This window comes from Trachinotus anak, unplaced genomic scaffold (genome assembly GCF_046630095.1).
Source record: "Trachinotus anak isolate AG129_WGS33_773 ecotype Australia unplaced genomic scaffold, CSIRO_AGI_Tana_v1 ptg000052l, whole genome shotgun sequence".
Taxonomy (NCBI): domain Eukaryota; kingdom Metazoa; phylum Chordata; class Actinopteri; order Carangiformes; family Carangidae; genus Trachinotus; species Trachinotus anak.
In genome coordinates this window covers 45001-61653 of record NW_027273903.1, presented here as the reverse complement: position 1 = coordinate 61653, position 16653 = coordinate 45001, and the positions used below count along the sequence as shown (strand labels likewise).

The following is a 16653-nucleotide window of genomic DNA, read 5'->3' as shown; positions in this document are numbered from 1 at the left end:
CAGCGGCTCTGCTCTGACTCTGTGCTGCAGCTGTTTCACACCTTCACTCTCCGGGGACCCAAGTGGCAGCGAGACGTAACTGCACGTTGAAGCTCAGTGTCTGGTAGTGAAGACCGTCAGCTGACTCTTGAAGACGTCTCATTTCAGTCGTCTTTAAAAGGCAAAGATTGATTTTCTTTAACGAGCGTCAGTTTGTAGAGATCGAAGAGATCAACCAGAGAAAACTTCTTCACATTAACAAACTCACAGCCTGAACCGGACAAGCTGTCTCTGAGTCTTCAAGCCCACGCCTCTGTCACAGTGACCTGAGGCCAGTTCTCACCCCTCCTCTCACTCCTCCTCTCACCCCTCCTCTCACTCCTCCTCTCACCCCTCCTCTCACCCCTCCTCTCACTCCTCCTCTCACCCCTCCTCTCACTCCTCCTCTCACCCCTCCTCTCACCCCTCCTCTCACTCCTCCTCTCACCCGACTGACTGACGTCGACAGGATCATTTCTGCTCGTTACACAAACTGAGAGGAAACATGTTGATCAGGACGAATGTGAAGACAAAGTGGACGGATTCAAACATGATTCAGTTTCCAGCAAAGAGAGAAAATATTTGAAAGTTCATTAAAGACAAAACTGCTGAGAACACAAACATTATTTAAACTCATCAGTCTGCAAGTTCAGGTTCGTGAGCTGAGAAACGACTGAAAATCTAACAAACATTTTAAAATGAATTTAAGTAAAACAGCATTTTTCACTTTTTATATACAACATGAAATTAGTCACGAATACAATCAGCAGATTAATCTGTTGCAGATTGATATCTGATGTTTTGTTTAATGATACTTTTACCTTTGTTTTAGTTAAATTTCTTCTGTGTTTCAGGCACAAAATCAATTCTTTTGAAACATTGAAACTTCCGTAAACTGTGGACACTTAAAAACATTAAGTTGAGACTGTCCATTTGTTTTTTTGGTAACACTTTTTCCATAATTTCCTAATAATTTCACAATAATTTCCAAGAAACATCCAACCAACTGTGGAGTTGATGCTAAGTATAGGTAAAATATTCAAATTCATATTTATTAGTATGAGCACCATCTCATATTAAAGCAGTTTAAATATGACTTTCCTTTAAAAAAACTGCTCAGTTTAAAACAAAGGACATTTTCATTTTTCATTTTCCATATATGTTCATTTTTTTATTTTTGTCAAACGACAAATTTCAGATATTTCTAAGTTCAGCTGACTAAAAGACTCTCTACCTTGTACTAGCAATTAGTTTTAATGAATTAATTGAAGTTGTACCAGGTGAACAGTGACTGTTTTCCATACAATAAGCACCAAGTTACATGTATTATTATTTTTAAATTATTTTACAATTTACCTAGAAATTAACAACATGTAAAATAAAGTGTTACCACACAAAAGGTTATATGAAAGGTTTGCATGATTTAATTGTTTACTGAGATAAGATGGGGTTTTTTTATTAGTATTTATTAGGAAATTATAAGAAAATTACAGTTTTTTTCTTATTTCATTTTTGTTATTAATATTAATATTTATTTATTTATTTTTATTGTGTCTTTTATCCTTAATTTTCTCTTTTGTTTGTGTTTTGCAGTTCCTGGTTTGTACAATGTTCAGGTCTTTACTAGTCTCTTGTTATTCAATAGACTCTAATTAGAACAACTAACCTGCAGACTGGCTAAAGTTTGAGTTAGTTTTTTTGTTTGTTGTCGTAGTTTTTTGTCCCTAATGATCTTCTGTACAACCCAAAAGTTTCCAGCAGAACTCAGTGAAAAAACTAAACAAATAAAACAAACTGCAGCAACACGTTGATCAGCCTCCGTCCAGCATGTTCAGGTTGTATTTACACTCCTGGAAGTACATATCAACGCAGTACTACTCTGTACTCACAATACTCTCTGGCTGACACACACACACACACACACACACACACACACACACACACACACACACACACACTCTGTGAAGTGCTGAGAAGGAGGTATTGTATGTCTGTTTGGCCGGGGGAGTCCTGACTGCAGAGCCTCACCCCTCCATCCTGTTCCTCCCAACCTTCCCCCTTTTGCTTTGTCGCTGCGGCAACAGGCCCACGCACTCTATCTGTCACATGTAGTCGGCATGGCAACCTGCTCCACTATTGGTTGCTAGGAGAAGCAGACTGATGCCGATGCAGGAGGTCAGTGTTTGTCACTCTGAGAGAGAAAAATAAAAGTACCTACAAACAACCTGATCTAGGAGGGTCCTGGATCAGCGGAGTCCTGGATCAGGGGAGTCCTGGATCAGGTCTCCGCTGCTGCTGGAGCCTGAATATTTACTGATGTTTCAGCTGTGTCTGCATCAATTTAACAAAAATCTTTCCAGAAAGTCCCTGAAATGAAAGCTTGACCAGGAAATAAAGCTTTTATTGTGAAAGTCTCCAGCTGTTTGACCTGCTGAGGTTGATGTTTGGAGGAGAAATGAAGTGACGGCTCAGTGACGTGTTCAGTTTCAAACCTTACTTGTGTTTCTCGAATGTTTGGACTCGTGCTGAAACTCGTCAGTCTGGTCGTCCTCTTTCATGACCAGCGTTTCCTCTCCCGCCGACCTCGAACGTCTCAGATAGCCTTAGAGGAAAGTCCCCTCAGCCAATCAGAATGTGACTGAGGTTTAACAGAAAAGGTTTAAAGGAGGATGTCGGCCTGCTACCCATGATGCTTCATGTCCGTCTCCAGCTACACACTTTGTATAGACCTGATTCTCGCCACCTTACGGCGCCTCCTCCTGTTTGCTGCTTTGTTTCTGCAGCTCCGCCCCCTGGTTGTTCCCATTCTTCTTCTTGCTTTCCTCCCTGGTGCTGCTGCTGGTCTTGGTGGTCGAGGAGGACGAAGAGGACATGACCTTTAAGCTTTTTGACATCTTTGACCCACGGGTTTTCTCCTTGTTGGCGGTGTCCTGAGGCAGCGTTGGGCTGGAGTGCGCCCTCTGCAGGCCGCCGTCGTCAAACAGCCGAGACTCGAAGGCCGTCAGGTCTTCGTCCCCGTTCGACATCTTGGCTCTGAGTAGCATGGCATACGTACCGTAACGAGTTTTCTGGGCAGGAGGACAGAGACGGGAGATGGTTAGTGATGACATGACAGTGGTGTTGATCTGAACAAGTGTCAAACTTTCCCTGTAAAAAGCTGAAAAATAAAGAAACTCTTAATATAAGACAGTTAATATGATGTGACAGTGATAAGATCTGAGGAGACTGTGCTGGATGATTTCTGTGCAGAAGGAAAGAAATCAGTGTAAAACCTGATGGAATCAGGATCTGAAGCTACTGAGCTGAAAAACAGCAGCATGTTCATTTAAGTGAGTTACATGTTCCTGACACAGGGTGTCTGTGTCTCTGCAGCCGGTTTGACACCCGACAGACTGATTCAGTGACAGTCTGTGATGGAGACGAGCAGAAGGAGCTGCAGGCTGTCAGCTGTTACATTCAGAGCTCAGAGGGAAAAATAAAAACCAGTCTGTGGTGTTGAAACGACTCAAAGTCAGATTCTAATGTAGAAATTCAAATGTTCAGTGCAGTGAAGTATCAGCAGCTTTGGTCAGTGTGAGGACACAATGTTCAAAAACTCTTTGTTCTAAAACCGTTTTTGATTAATCTGAATTTATTTTGTTTCATTAACAGGTTGATGTGAATGTGAGGTTTACTGTGTCTCTGTTTGGGCTGAAACATCAAAGAGCTAAAACCTTCAGTTCCTCTAACGGCCACTAGAGTCTGAGAAACTTCTTCTCAAACAACAGAAACAAAGCTGCATTAACCAGGTGTGTTCCTCTCTCACACTGAAGTTACCTGCTGACTCTGGTTTTGTAAATACCCTCACCTCAAACTCCAGGTACTCCTGTCGGAGTTTCTGCTCCTCCAACTCACGACCTTTGACCTTTCTGTCTGGGGTGGAGGCCGTGAGGTCAGCCAGCTCGGAGGAAACTGCCCTGAACCGGTTCTCATGGGATTTAACCTGCTCCTCCTGTCGAGACAGACGACAGAGCAAAGGATTGTGGGTGTGAGTGCGACTTGGTCAGCGTGACACAGTCACGGCTCCTCAGGTTTACATGTCCAGGTGACTCAGGGGCCCTGTCTCTACCTGGGACAGTTTGGTGTTGGACCCCGGCAGCAGAGGACGACTGAACCTCTTCTGAGAGCCGATCGCCGCCGGGAACGGAGGAGCTGAAAACATGGCCGCCACCACATTGATGCGCGTGATCCAAGACTGCATCTGCTCAGGATTCCTGCAGGAACAGAGTGATGATTCATGGGGAGATACACATCTGGATCCAGGTGTGGCCTGGTCAACCGCAGTGATGCGTATAATCAATGACTGACCGATAAGGGAAACAGTTTTGTGTTTGGGTGAATGCGGAGATTTTAACGCCGTCTGAAGCTTCTTTCAGTCCGAAGCTGTCGTTTCATTTCCTGTTTATCATCAGTTTGACTGAAATTATAGTTTATTTCTCGTTTTTGTCAAAATAAATACATATTTTTGTCTCATATTTCTCAGACAAACACGTCTGTGTAACTGATGATGAACACACTGAAAACAACCAAACAGAGCGGGGGTCAGGGGTCAGGGTCAGGGATCAGGGTCAGGGTGTTCTTACGGAGCCTGGAACAGGAAGACCCTCCAGTCGGCTGTCCTCAGGTAGAAGACGTTGGGTCTCTTGCTGTAGTCGGCTGCTCTCATGGCCAGAGAGTGATGGACGGACACAGCGTTCTTCACATCCTCCTCCGTCAGCTCTCGCTCTGCACGGTACTCGTCCTGTCAGTCAATCACAGAGCAGCGTGCCATCAGCATCCACACACTAAGGTGGTGACATCACCTCATCATCATCACAACAGCCTGTGATTGGTCAGACTCCATCAAATCTTCATATTATAACTTTGACTTAAAATGAGACATTTTTCATATTTGACCAGATTGTCAGAGTCATGACAAATGTTGTTGCCATGACAACAGATTTTGGTTTTACACATCATCAAACCAATGAGTCACTGTCAGTTTATTTATTAAAACAAAGCAACAGGTGAAACAGAACAACTGTGACTCTTCAGTTAAATCTCCTGGAGTCTGATCAACATTTTACTCTTGAGAAAAACGAGTCGGTTTGTTTCATCATCATTGTTTCATCATCACTAAGACTCACCTGTTAGTGTCTCATTGCAACACGAAACCAGTATTTTGTCATGGAGGTGATAAAACACTGATGATCAGTTTCACTATCAGACACTAATCAATCAATTGATCAATACGTGATCAGTCCCTCAGTTTCACTTCTACACTCAAGCATCAGAGCAGCTGTTAAACTCCTCAGTGCTGCTGTCGAACATCAGCTGTGTGTTTCCTCTCTGTCTGACCAGATGTGTGTTTGTGTGTTTGTGTGTTTCTGATCTGGGACACACACAGTTAAAAATAAGCCCTTTTTACAGCCTGCTGAAGGCGGGAAACTTTATTCCGCCTCCTCTGTTTGAAAGTGGCTGCAGACAGGTCGTGCTGTATGAAACAAGAGGGCTGCTGGGAAATGTAGTTCAGGTCGTTACCTTCTGCAGGTACAGCACCAGACCCTTCAGCATGGCGTAGAAAGACTTCCACCCCCTCTTACCCCGCGGCGCTGGGAGACACAAGGCATCATGGGATATTATACATCACAAGGAAACATTCACATTGACTTTGACAGACTCAGGCCTGAATCCAGTTTGGAGAAGCCTGATGACATTAGTCTGTGTGTGTTTGTTTTGTGCGTAGGTGTTAATGTGAGTCTTGTGTTGCTTCAAAATACTGATGATATTGAAAATACTGTCACAAAAACAACAGGAAGTAAAACAGCTTCCAACAAAACCTTTAGAGTCTGTGAACCAACAAACATTGAATGAAGAAGAGAAGAAGAGGAGAAGCTGCATTCACGTACTTCTCTTTCCGTCCGGGTCGGCGTGGACTTTACGGACCAGGAAGCCGCTTTTGTAGAGTTCGCCATCAGTCTGCTGGGCGACGCCCACCAGCGGGTTTCCTCCGCTCCCAATTCGTTTCATGGTGTGGGATGCGGAGTCTGTTCGGACATCGGCCAGCTCCGACATTGACTTCCTCAACTCCTCTTCATCACTTTAGCAGACAGAGACACAAGGTGAGAGCACAGATCAGCAGCTCGTCTTCCTCAGACAGAAGAACTGAAGGGTTAAAATAACGAGGCTGAACACGAGGGAGGACAGATGCTAAATGCATACGAGACGCCTGTGTGTGTGTGTGTGTGTGTGTGTGTGTGTGTGTGTGTGTGTGTGTGTGTGTGCGTGTGTCCACAGTCAAGCATGGGCGTTGGGATGCTGACCTGTAATTACATAGAGGAAAGAAGCAGGGAACAGTTACCATGGCAACAGAGGCTTAAATATGGGAGTCAGGGCAGCAGCAGACACACACACACACACAAATATGCAGCAGGCAGAGCTTTAACACACATTTCAGATGTTTGTGTTAAACCAGTAGAAACTAGTTGATGCTTCAAACTGGAAGAGAAACTTACATGGTCCATTGCAGCTTCTCGTTCTTGATGGAGCTGTAGAGAGTCTGCAGACACAACACAGCACAACACAACACACAAAGTCAGATACACTGTGTGTGTGTGTGTGTGTGTGTGTGTGTGTGTGTGTGTGTGTGTGTTTGGAGCCTTGGCTTTTCTTTAAACACTTGACTGACAATCAAGTTTCAACTTGGGTGGAAACTCAGGTGAAAATTTGCTCCATTAATAATTTAAGGTTTGAATAGAAGTTCAGTGTCTGAAATTCTTAATAAACTTTGTTATTGAAATGAGACATAAAAACTAAACAGTCTTGCAACATAATCAAAGCTTTTCCATAAGCTCTTATTGTGAAAAATCTGCATAACGTGTTGCGTGACTGACAGTAGTTTAACAAAAAAAAACATCAAAGTAGAATCGATTAGAATTTATGTTTTTTTTTTTCTTTGTGGGAATTTATTATAAAAAAAGGTGATGATTATAGTTTCATTAACAAATTAAGGTTTGAATAGTATTTCTCATGCACTTTCACTTAATTTAGACAAAACAAATTGCACCATAAATAAATAATTAATAAACCCCAGAAAAGGTTATTAATATGATTTACTTCACCATGTTTTCGATCGTTGTTTAGCTGCTGTCAGTGAAACTCGCTCTTCTTCAACCTGCTTCACGTTAAAAACCTTCCAGCAGTTTAAAATTCAACATTTCAGTTTTTAAATGTGAAACACTGTGTGAGCGTATGGATGATGGAAAAAACGGCAGTCACTTCTCCATTGCAGTTTTTTTTTATCACTGTTAACTATAAATGAAACTCACCACTTCCTGCGAAAATGTTTTAACCAGTGAGGAAATAGTGAAATTATCTGACCTGAGTTATATCTGAAAACATCCCATTATCAAAAAGCCTTGATGCAATAGTTCTAAATAATATCCTATTTCTAAGTTTCCATTCTGATCCAAAGCCAATGAAAAATGTCTTTTCTCAAAATAACAATAATGTGGAGACATGTGAGTCAGGTTTCAGGACACGTCACAGCACAGGACCAAACATGACCTTCATTTAACTGAAGTCAGTTATGTCCACCCTGGAGGCAGAGGAGGAGAAACCTAACTGAGCTGTTATCATCTCCAGGTTCTAATGGGAGGTACAGCTGAGCATCATCATCAGAGAGAGAATGTACAAAGTTCCTCCACAGGAAAAGATCTGTCTGCTCGGTGAGAGGCAAACCACTGTATGCATGACCTGGGGTGTGTATCCTCTTTGTATTCATATCATGTTTTATCTGGTATTCTAGCCTCCTCTTACGGTCCAGAAGTACAATGGACATAAAAATGGACACAAATATACCATCACTTTTTAAATCTAAAATCTGAATTTCCAGGTTCTGCTGGGTTCTACCTTCTTCTTGCGGCTCTGCAGGTGCTGCTGTCCATCCTGGGTTTTTCCCAGCAGGTCGGGGAAGGCCAGTGGTTTGAGGGAGCGGGAGCGGGGGGTTCTAGGATACCTGAACGGGTCGGTGTCCCTTGAGTCCCGCCCGCTCCGGACCGAGCAGAGTGACCGAGACCGCATGCGGCCCGTCGAATGGATGCTGTTGACGCCGATCATTGTGATAAGTCCAGAGGAGGATTTGATCCGAGTTGAAGTCGAGTTTGACTGAACTTTAGAGTCTTTATGGGAAGAAGAAACGATCCAGAGAAAGAGGAAATCTTTGAAGATCAGTTAGACTTTGATCCAAACTGCAAGAACTCCAAAAAGTTTTCTTATGTTTTTGAATGGACTGAAACAGAAGAGGCTTCAGTCCCCCAACCACCACTTTCACCACCTGCACCTTAGAATTTGATCCAGGTTTGAAGGCCTTTCCAAAACAGAAATGTGATGTTTTCAGTAAATTGAAATCACGAAACCCATCAGATGAGGAACCAGCTGAGGAGATGAGGATGCTTGAAATAGAAGCAGGAGCCTAATGACGGCTGGTTATGAGCAGACTAACTGAGTCTGGATTGATTGTGTCCTCGGTGGAGCTCAGCCTGCTGCATTATGGATCCAGCTCTATTCATTATGCATAAAAACACAGCAGCGTTTCATCCAGCTCAGAATCCAGCTGGCTGACAGCCGGCGGCCCGCTCAGGTGCTTGGAGGCAAAACGGCAAAAACAACAAGACGCTGCCGACAAACAGGTCAGAGCGGACGGACACCGTGGGCCGAGACTCGACCTGCTGCAGGATCGGAGCTGATCCTCTTCAAAAGACTGTGTGCATGATGGAAAAACCCTGTTGACACATCCAGACGCGTCGCCGTGTCATTCAGTGGTTCAGCAATAAAATATTTTAAAGATTTCATTGTAAATAAGTCAAACAGAGAAATCTCCAGTAGAAATTACTCACAAACATTAATCAGTTGTTACTGATCAATATTGTTTCATGCTGAGAACAAAAAATCTTTACTCAGACACATTCTCTGATTCTGTTTAATTCATCTTTATCTATAACTTTATACATATTATTCTGCAGCTGTGTAAAATACAGTTACAATTAGGGCCAAATATGATTTTTTCATCTTAATTAAACTCTGTAAAAAATAAGAACAATTTCTGCCTGACACTGAATGAATCAAAATCTGTAACAAAAACAAGTTCTGGAAAAATTTAGGAAAAAAAAACATTTTTTGAGGAAAAATTATATTTCACTAAATGATTTGATGTTTTTAATGTTGAAAAAATCTTATTTATAAATAAACACATTCTTGATCAGGAGCTGCATGACTTGTTATTGAAGGTCCTTCAGAAGAAAATTTTCATCTGGAGAAAAATTTGATTTGTACATTTAGACATAACTTTTGATTTGTGAGTAAAATATAATTAAAATTACTGTTTTTTCTTCTATTTATCAGTTAATCACTTTATGAACTAAAAATCCATGAGGGTAAAGAACAAAGAAAATCAGGAAATAAATGTAGTAATTATTGATTAACGTCACCGAATAAATCAAATGTCTGATAAACAAATGAGTTTTATCAGATTTTATATTTCAGTTAATTATTAAGAAGGATTCAATTTTTATTTTGTTGTCAAAGTGGAGTCAGCTGTCAGTTCGTCACGTCTCATTAAACAAGTCAGAGAGTGTCACAGTAACATAAATTCACTCTGTGTGTGTGTGTGTGTGTGTGTGTGTGTGTGTGTGTTACAGTCTAATCCATCAATGATTTCGAGGCAGTGATGCATAAAATAATCAGCTCACACTCCTGCAGAAAAACAACTCAGTGGAAAAAACTGATCGTCTTCTTCTTCTCCTCCTTCATTCGTCTTTGGACTCAGTCGCTTTGTTGGTGAACATCCTGGTGCGGCGGCGGCGGCTGCGACGGTTGAGGAGAATCCCTAGACTGCAAATAGAGCTGTGTGACGGAGGAGAGGCATCAGCAGCACCAGCAGCTTCGCTCTCACGTCCAAAATATGCAGAGAACAAAAAAAAACAGAAAAGAACGAGAAAAGAAAAACAGGGAGGCAGAGGCGAGCGAGCACACCCACACATGCAGACAGAGAGAGAGAGCACCCCAAAACTGACGTCAGCTTCCTCCAGCCCTGACTGCTGATGGAGGGATGGAGGGAGGGATGGAGATGAAGATGAAAGAGAGGGATGGGCTAAGGGAGAAAAAGACGAGTTTCTCCTGTTGCACAAGAACAAAAAGAGAGGAGAGAATCTCTCCTTCCTCCTCGTCCTCGGATGTTGATCTCTTCGTCCTCTAACTTCACTCCCACTCTTCTTCTTCTCTTCCTTTGCTTGCTTTCGTCTTACTCCTGCAGGAGAATCCCTCTGTCAGGTGAGCTCGCTCCTCCTCCTCTTTTTCTTCTTCTCTTCTTTTATTTCTCCTCCTCTTCCTCTTCTCTCTGCTGAGAGTCTGAACTGTTGAGGACTGTTGCTTGCTCTCCCCTCCTCTCTCCTCTCTCTCTCTCTTTATTTCCTCGCTCTCTCAATGCGCATTTTCTCTCAGCTGCAGCATCCAATCAGAGCATGGAGATTGGAGCTTTAGCCCACCCCCTGCTCTCCACTGAGCTGTCAGTCAGTGAGGATTCACAGAGCTGAATGTAAATGCAGCCAAGAGACGATGAGCAGAGAAAAGACAGAAAGTCTGCTCAAAATATGAAAAATAGAGACTTGTCGACGTCGGACTGTCGCAGCCTCTGGTCGTATTAACACACCAGTCAATTCATAATTAATAATTACTATATGTATAAATAATTTCTTCTGTTGAAAGCAAAGATTTCACAGTGAAACTCAGGACGCTCTTCTACTGAGAATGAAAACATGTTTGAAATAAATTTAAGTTTTTTTATATTACATCTACTATTTCTACTACTATTTAAAAAATATACTAATAATATATTTACTGTTCATTAATATTTCATATTATTTTAAGTCATACCTTTTTTTATTCAAACTCATTCTATTCTATATTTTTATAGATTCTATACACTTCAATATGTTATATTTAATGTATGTGTGTGGGTTTGGTGTGTTTTAATATTTTTTTATATATTTAAATTTTTTATATTTTATGACATTTTAGTATTTAGTTTTATATTTCATATTCATTTTAATTTATATATAATATTTAGTTTTTATATATTTATGTAATTTTATACACATACATACATGTATATTTATATTATTTTAATTTATAAATTATTAAGCATTTTATATGTTTTTATATTTCAATATTCTGTATATTACACTCTTTTATATTGTAAAAAGTATGTAATATACTGTAATATATATTATAAATATTTATTATTATATATATATTTTTTACTTTAATATTCTTACATATATACATATATATGTCTCCTGATTGGCTGCTCCAGTGACCCGAAGTCTTAGACATTACAATGTGACGTCTATGAGCTGGGCAGAGAGGGAAAGCAGCTGAAACACTAATGAGCATGTGCAGTGGACCACACCCCACCAGAGAAGCGGGAAAACGTTTGTGTTCAGTGAACAGTTTCATTCACTGAATTGGCACCACCCTGGAGTCCAGAGCCAGAACCGGACACTGACACACGGTGTCTGAGTCTGTGCTGCATCATGACTGAGTTATAAATATAATGGGTGTGAATGGGGCTCCATTAACTGTAATGCATTTCATAAAACATAAACTACATGTCATCATAATGAACTTGTCGATCAGGCTGTAACACTGAGCTTTAAAACACTGGAAAACTTGTGTATATTCATTTTACATGTGATTTGACACATTGATCCTAAACTGTGGCGTCACTGACACAGAAGAAGAAGAAGAAGAAGAAGAAGAAGAAGAAGAAGAAGAAGAAGAAGCCCTGACAGTGTGAGGAGTTCACTCCTCTCTGAAGATAATTATAAATATTCTACATTCATTGTTTTCTCTTCCTCTCAGTCACAGTCAGAGCTGCTCCCACACACTCACTGGTCCACCATCAACCATCGAACCAGAGATGAGCTGAAGGCCACACACACACACACATTAGAGAGAGAGAGATGATAATGATGATGGAGGTGAAGAGGTGACATAGATTCATGTTGATTGCTCCGAGGCTGAGATGGAAACAAAAGAGTGGGAGAACGATAGCCTGAGACACACACGCACACGCACGCACACACACACACATACAGAAACACACGCACACACAGAAACACACACACACACACACGCACGCACGCGCGCACACACACACACACACACACACACAGACACACATACACGCACACACACACAGAAACACACGCACAGGCACGCGCACACACACACACACACACACACACACACACAGAAACACACACACACGCACGCACACGCACGCACACACACACACACACACACACACACACACACAGAAACACACACACACGCACACACACACACACAGAAACACACACACGCACGCACGCACACACACACACACACAGAAACACAGAAACACACACACTTGTTCAGCCTGAGGTCATGAGAATTTAAATTCATACATCGTCGCTTTTCTCTTCCTGGTCTGAAAATCACAAGCCAAGGATCCCTGTGTGTGTGTGTGTGTGTGTGTGTGTGTGTGTGTGTGTGTGTGTGTGTGTGTGTGTGTGTGTGTGTGTGTGGCCGTACCTTCAGCAGATCTTTGGGGAAGTCTTTTCCATCGTTGAGACCTTCCAGGTTGGAGATGAACTGACTGCAGGACATCCTCTTCCCCACGTTCTGCGCACACACACACATACACACACACACGCACACACTTATTTAATTATTGATTAGAATTATTAGTTATTACTGTCTGGTAAATTGTCTCAACCAGTGTTCTCAGTTTACACTGTTAGCATGCTAACATTAGCTAATTAGTACCGAACACAGTCCCCCTGACTCAGTGTCAGGTAAACTCCTCCCCCTCCTCAGGTAAAACAATGATTCATAAAATGTGAAATCAGACTCACGTTTCCATGAAGGTCTGTGTTCAGCAGCATGACAGCACAGGTGAGAGTGTGGACGCTGTCTAAAAGACAGACAGGTGAGAGAGGGACAGGTGAGAGAGACAGGTAAACAAACAGAAAGACAGGAGAACAGACAGACAGAAAGGTGTGCAGACCAACAAGTGAACAAACAGACAGACAGACAGACAGACAGACAGACAGACAGACAGGTAAACAGACAGACAGACAGACAGGTACCTTCAGTGTTCAGACTCTCAGGGTTGCTCTGTCTGTATCTCCTGGAGAAGTGAGCGAGGACTCTCTCTCTCTCCTGAGTTTCTCCCATCAGAGCAAACTGCCTCAGAAACGTCCTGAACAAATTTCATTAATTAACCTCGTTAGTGATATTTGACCTGGATCAGCTCCTTAGTCAAGTCTCACTAACCTGGTTAGCAACACTAACAAGCCTCAGAGAACATTTCTTCTTCTACTAGTTTGAACAGTGTGTTCAGACTGAACAGTGCTGATGCAGTTACAGACTCAGACCTGCTGATGATCTGCAGCTGATCAATCACCTGTGATCAGCTGTGAGGTTCCTCATCTATTTACTGTTTCATCAGCTGATTTGAATTAACTGACCTGAGCGCCTGGTCGATGGTCAGACCCATGAAGTTAAAGTTACTGAGATATTCCTCTGCCACCATCTGACTGAACTCGTTACTGCAGACACACAGACAGGAAGTGTAAGTTAACTTAAAGAGGACATGTGGACTGTGGAGACAGAACAGACACTGACTTCTTGCTCAGGTGTCGGGCGACGTCAGACTTCCTGAAGCCGTCCAGGTTGTAGAGCCGTTTGGCCAGACGTTTGGCGGCCTGCAGGTCGGCCTTCGTGCCGTTGGCCATTGCATCGTCGCTGCCGCCGAGTGCCAGGCGCTCAGCCACATCAGCCTGCGGGTACAGCAGCTCCGGGGGTCGGTTCACCGGACGCTCCCTGACAACACACACACACGAGACGGATCATGTGAGAACTTTCAGATCCTGGTTTTGTTCTGTTTGGTTCCTGTTCCTCCTTCAGACTGAGGTCACAGTGAGCTGGTTCTGTGGAGGAGAACATTACGTTACTGTTACAGTCTGCTGCAGACCCTGGTTATTGTGATGTTTCCACAGCAGAGCTGCTGACGTCCAGTCTGAGCTGTTCAGGCTCCGATTAAATCAATATCCATACTCACACTGTTTAAACATCAATAAATACAGGCAACACACTGACTGTCAGTGAACACAACACACTGACTGACTGACTGTGAACACAACACACTGACTGTCAGTGAACACAGCACTGACTGACTGACTGACAGTGAAGACCACACTGACTGACCGACAGTGAACACAACACACTGACTGACTGACTGTGAACACAACACACTGACTGTCAGTGAACACAGCACTGACTGACTGACTGACAGTGAAGACCACACTGACTGACCGACAGTGAACACAACACACTGACTGACACACTGTGCTCTTACAGACGCCTGCAGCAGCACAGGTGTGCAGGTGAGGGGACCTGTCAGTCTCTGTGTGGACAAACTGTAACAGACTGTGATTGTAAATGATGATCAGCTGATCAAGATCAGCTGACAACATCAAGGTCACCAACCACCTTGTCATGGCTGATGATGGCGCGTTCTCAGTCCTTTGATACAATCGATCCTGTCCCACACTCAGACCCTGGGTGTATCTGCTCCATGATCTACTGTTGAGTACGGTTGCCCTCAGGGGTCTGTCCTGCTGTATTTCCTCTGTACAGACGTGTCTCTGTCCGCTGCTCTGCTGATGATACACAGATGTTCCCGTCTGTCCAGCTTAGTGATGTTTAAATCACTGGACCCAGCACAGCCCTCCTGGTTCCTGGGAGATCATCCTGGTTTGATGGTAGTTTTCAAGTTTTGAGCAGCATCACAATCAAGTTTTTACCATCTGAGAAATAGTATATTTCAGAAACTCTGAAGACACAGAGACTATCTTCACCTTCATCTCATCACGTCTGGATCATTATGACTGAACCAAAGGTCCAGTTCCTGTTTACACCGGCTCCCAGACATCTGAAGGTCTTACTGAATACTTTAAGGCTCCTCATGACCTTTAGTTCCCTGCACACAGGTACGTGCATTGAGATCCTCGAGCAGCGGCCTCTTACCTGTTCCAGAGACCCAGCTGAAAACTAAAGGGGACAGAGGGGTTTCAGTGGACCTTCCTGGGACCAGGTCGGCCGACTCGTTCGTCTCTTTTCGTCCCTTCTTCTTGTTGATGTTAAAACCAAAGGTTTTATATGACAAACCAGTTCTTTTATATCTGATAAGTTTATGATTTGTGTGTTTTATTATCATTATTATTATTATTATTAATGTTAACAAATAAAAAACACTGCATTCAGACTGATACCAGATGTTTTTTTATCCAATAAACAACCAGCTCAACCTGTCCTCAATGCAAATGTTCACATCCAGACAAATAACATGTAAAACAGCTGCTCAGCTTCTGTTTCATCATGAAACTGCATATATTTTCATATTTTTCATGTATTTGTTTCTGTGTAAACATGTTGAAGCAGTGGATTGGTTATATTTCCTCTACCAGCCTCACAGACTGAGTCTATTTATAACTGGAGTGTTTCTCTCAGTTTGCTGCTGCATCGACTGGCGTCCCCTCGGGGATCAATACACTTTCATTTACTCTCACTTCGCCCGCGCTGAGGAGAATTATGTTTAATTTAACGCACCTATCTGCTGCTGCTGTTGAAACGTGTCCGTTCTCCATCAGCCGTTCTTCATCGCAGCCTCTGTTTCAGTAACTGACTCTTCAGCGCAGAAAAAAAACTGGACCATGAAGAGGAAATGAGGTCAGAGTTATGAATGAGAGTCAGAAAGTGGGAAGTGGTTGAACCACGGTGTGGACTGCACCGACTTCCCTTCATGAACTCTAACTTCCCCTCAGTGCATCAGGTTCGATCAGGTGTTTCAGGTCATGATGGCTCAGGTGACGACAGGTTTGACACAGAGTCTGGTTTATTCATCACAGTGAGTCGTCCTCCAGATAAACGTATTAAAATATACTCTTACATTTTCTTACAAATCTTACATTATTGCATGTGCTGAAACATGGGATTATTTTTATTTCTGTGGTCTGTATTTCACAGCACTGTATTATTGATGTATAATGTGTGTGTATATTGAATGTGCCGTACCTGTGTTGTTTACTGTATGAACCACATAGTCAAACGTTTGGTCACACCTACTCATGGTACGGTGGCCCAGAGAGCTCAACACACTGAGACTCCACAAAACACACGACAACAGACGAAACACAAACACACTCAGAAAACACCTTCATCAGTCTGACAACACATGAGCTGCAAATACTCACAACACAACCGGGTGGAACTCACTTCCAGATCTGTATTATTATACGTTTACTATATTACATGTATTAAAATATATGTATAATATAATATCATTATAATATTACAGTACTGGCTGTGTCTTAGCTGGTTCGTCACTTTCACATCTCCTTCATTTCACCGCTGCTAAAAACAAAGAGTATAAACTTCTATTTGTCAGCAGGAAGCTTCCCGGAGTTAATCTGAGCCAGGAAACAGTCCGACACACACCACACACATCAAGGC

The 16653-nt window shown here is 42.6% G+C and overlaps 1 protein-coding gene across 6 annotated transcripts in view; it reads right to left on the bottom strand.

Annotated features, from left to right (window-relative positions):
- Nucleotides 1-16653, bottom strand: part of psda (pleckstrin and Sec7 domain containing a) — a 47409-nt gene that overhangs the window by 2759 nt on the left and 27997 nt on the right. For 4 of the 6 annotated variants that reach the window (XM_071473447.1, XM_071473449.1, XM_071473448.1 and 1 more), the window contains 12 exons: nucleotides 13765-13962; nucleotides 13608-13688; nucleotides 13227-13339; nucleotides 12993-13051; nucleotides 12670-12759; nucleotides 6552-6595; nucleotides 5946-6136; nucleotides 5578-5648; nucleotides 4641-4798; nucleotides 4127-4271; nucleotides 3866-4009; nucleotides 1549-3086 (listed from right to left, as the gene is read on the bottom strand). In XM_071473447.1, the coding sequence (XP_071329548.1) occupies nucleotides 2763-3086; nucleotides 3866-4009; nucleotides 4127-4271; nucleotides 4641-4798; nucleotides 5578-5648; nucleotides 5946-6136; nucleotides 6552-6595; nucleotides 12670-12759; nucleotides 12993-13051; nucleotides 13227-13339; nucleotides 13608-13688; nucleotides 13765-13962 (1618 nt within the window). In that variant the 3' untranslated portion in view covers nucleotides 1549-2762. Of the gene's footprint in view, nucleotides 1-1548; nucleotides 3087-3865; nucleotides 4010-4126; nucleotides 4272-4640; nucleotides 4799-5577; nucleotides 5649-5945; nucleotides 6137-6551; nucleotides 6596-12669; nucleotides 12760-12992; nucleotides 13052-13226; nucleotides 13340-13607; nucleotides 13689-13764; nucleotides 13963-15750 lie in introns of those variants that run through there. The other 2 variants (XM_071473451.1, XR_011687377.1) reach the window with 2 other exon arrangements.